Source organism: Boleophthalmus pectinirostris, unplaced genomic scaffold (assembly GCF_026225935.1).
Source record: "Boleophthalmus pectinirostris isolate CB_2022bp ecotype Guang Dong unplaced genomic scaffold, ASM2622593v1 HiC_scaffold_23, whole genome shotgun sequence".
Taxonomy (NCBI): Eukaryota; Metazoa; Chordata; class Actinopteri; order Gobiiformes; family Gobiidae; genus Boleophthalmus; species Boleophthalmus pectinirostris.
Genome location: NW_026571207.1, coordinates 575,160 through 577,659, shown reverse-complemented (window position 1 = coordinate 577,659; position 2,500 = coordinate 575,160). Strand labels below are relative to the sequence as shown.

At 40.6% G+C, this 2,500-nt stretch overlaps 1 protein-coding gene across 1 annotated transcript in view; it reads left to right on the top strand.

The window, feature by feature from the left end:
• LOC110174854 (LON peptidase N-terminal domain and RING finger protein 3-like) overlaps positions 1-2,500 on the top strand; it is a 32,815-nt gene that overhangs the window by 22,308 nt on the left and 8,007 nt on the right. Inside the window, exons 9-10 of the mRNA XM_020940964.2 lie at positions 526-647; positions 1,649-1,807. Of these exons, the coding sequence (XP_020796623.2) occupies positions 526-647; positions 1,649-1,807 (281 nt within the window). The remainder of the gene's footprint in view (positions 1-525; positions 648-1,648; positions 1,808-2,500) is intronic.

Sequence of the window (2,500 nt, the reverse complement as noted above, 5' to 3'; positions counted from 1 at the left end):
TTTTTCAGTTCCTGGAGCAGAGGCAGTTGTGTTGTGTATTCGTCGTGTACTCGTCGTGTACTCGTCGTGTACTCGTCGTGTACTCGTCGTGTACTCGTCGTGTACTCGTGTTGTGTACGTTGTGTCGTTCGTGTACTCGTTCGTGTACTCGTCGTGTACTCGTCGTGTACTCGTCGTGTACTCGTCGTGTACTTGTTGTGTACTTGTGTTGTGTACTCGTTCGTGTACTCGTTCGTGTACTCGTTGTGTGTACTCGTCGTCGTGTACTCGTCGTGTACTCGTCGTGTACTCGTTGTGTACTTGTTGTGTACTTGTCGTGTACTTGTTGTGTACTTGTGTACTCGTGTGTACTCGTTGTACTCGTCGTGTGTACGTGTGTGTTGTTCGTTGTTGTGTACTCGTTGTGTCTTGTTGTACTCGTCGTGTACTCGTTGTGTACTTGTCGTGTACTTGTCGTGTACTCGTCGTGTACTCGTTGTGTACTTGTTGTGTACTTGACGGGTGTGTTGTTGTGTTGTTTTTCAGTTCCTGGAGCGGAGGCAGTTCTGTCGGACTCTTCTGATGGAGAAACTCATCTCCAAACATCTGCCCACAGAACTGAGAGAACGACAGAAAATACACCAGGAGGAGATGGACGAGCTCTCAAAGTACTACAATACTACTATAATACTACTACAATACTACTACTACAATACCACTATTACTACTAACTACTACAACTACTACAATACTACTACTACTACTACTACAACAATACTACTACAACTATTACTACTACTACTACTACTATTACTACAATACTACTGCTACTACTACTATTACTACTACTACTACTATTACTACTACTACTACTACTACTACTACTACTACTACTACTACTACTACTACTACTACTACTTTTACCACTACTACTGCTGCTACTACAACTACTATCACTACTACTATTACTATAATACTACTACTACTACTACTACTACTACTACTGCTACTACTGCTACTACTACTACTGTTACTACTACTACTATTACTACGACTACTACTACTACTACTGCTACTACTACTGCTACTACTACTATTACTACTACTACTACTACTACTGCTACTACTTTTACCACTACTACTGCTGCTACTACTGCTACTGCTACTATTACTATTATTACTACTACTACTACTACTACTACTACTACTACTGCTACTACTTTTACCACTACTTCTACTACTACTACTACTACTACTACTACTACTACTGCTACTAATACTACTAAAACTACTACTTTTACTACTACTATTTCTACTACTACTACTATTACTAACAGTACTACTACTGCTACTATTACTACTACTACTTTATAGAATCACAATATTTTAAAATTTGTAGTTTTATTCTGATTTTCCACCTCATGACACTTTCCTTGGGTCTAAGTTACGACCGTTACCGTGGCAATTAACAATAAAAGACAAAATATCAGCGCTCCTGAACGGTCAGCGGTCCTCAAAATGGCGCCGCGTCACAGGAAGCCACAACCCAAGAGCTGTGCATGTTTACGACGATTCAGATTTACTTTTTACATCTCAGCCTAAGTTTAAAAAAAATACTTCTGTTTTTCACGTTTTTAAAGTTCTGTTTCTGTTTTCTTTTCGTTTTCAGTCTGAATAAAAGCGTCCCGATCTTCGTGTGCACCATGGCGTTCCCCACGGTGCCCTGCCCCCTGCACATCTTTGAGCCGTGCTACAGACTCATGATCCGCCGCTGCATGGAGACCGGAACCAACCGCTTCGGAATGTGCCTCGGCGACAAGCTCAAGGGGTGAGAGGGGATAGAACCAACAACCTCTGCACATAATAACACTAAACATAATAAAACACAATGTACATGACCCTCGGAGGGAATAGAACCAACTACCTCTGTGACACATAAAAACACTAAACATAATAAAACACAATGTACATGAGCCTCGGAGGGAATAGAACCAACAACCTCTACAACACATAATAACACTAAACATAATAAAACACAATGTACATGAGCCCCGGAGGGAATAGAACCAACAACCTCTGCACATAATAACACTAAACATAATAAAACACAATGTACATGAGCCTCGGAGGGAATAGAACCAACAACCTCTGCACATAATAACACTATAAATGTGCATCAGAGAGAAGCTCAAACGGTGAGATGGAATCGAACCAACAACCTCTATAACACCCAACATAATCAAACACAATGTAAATGAGCCTCAGGGACAATCTCAGGGGGTGAGAGGGAATAGAACCAACAACCTCTACAAGACTCAACATACTACCATACATTTAAAGAAATGTATATGTGTAATAGGTGTAAGAGGGAATAGAACCAACAACCTCTGCACATAATAACACTATGCATGTGCATCAGAGAGAAGCTCAGAGAAGTGTGAGAGGGAGTAGAACCAACAACCTCTATAACACTCAACATACTATGTATATGTGTAAGAGGTGTAAGAGGGAATAGAACCAG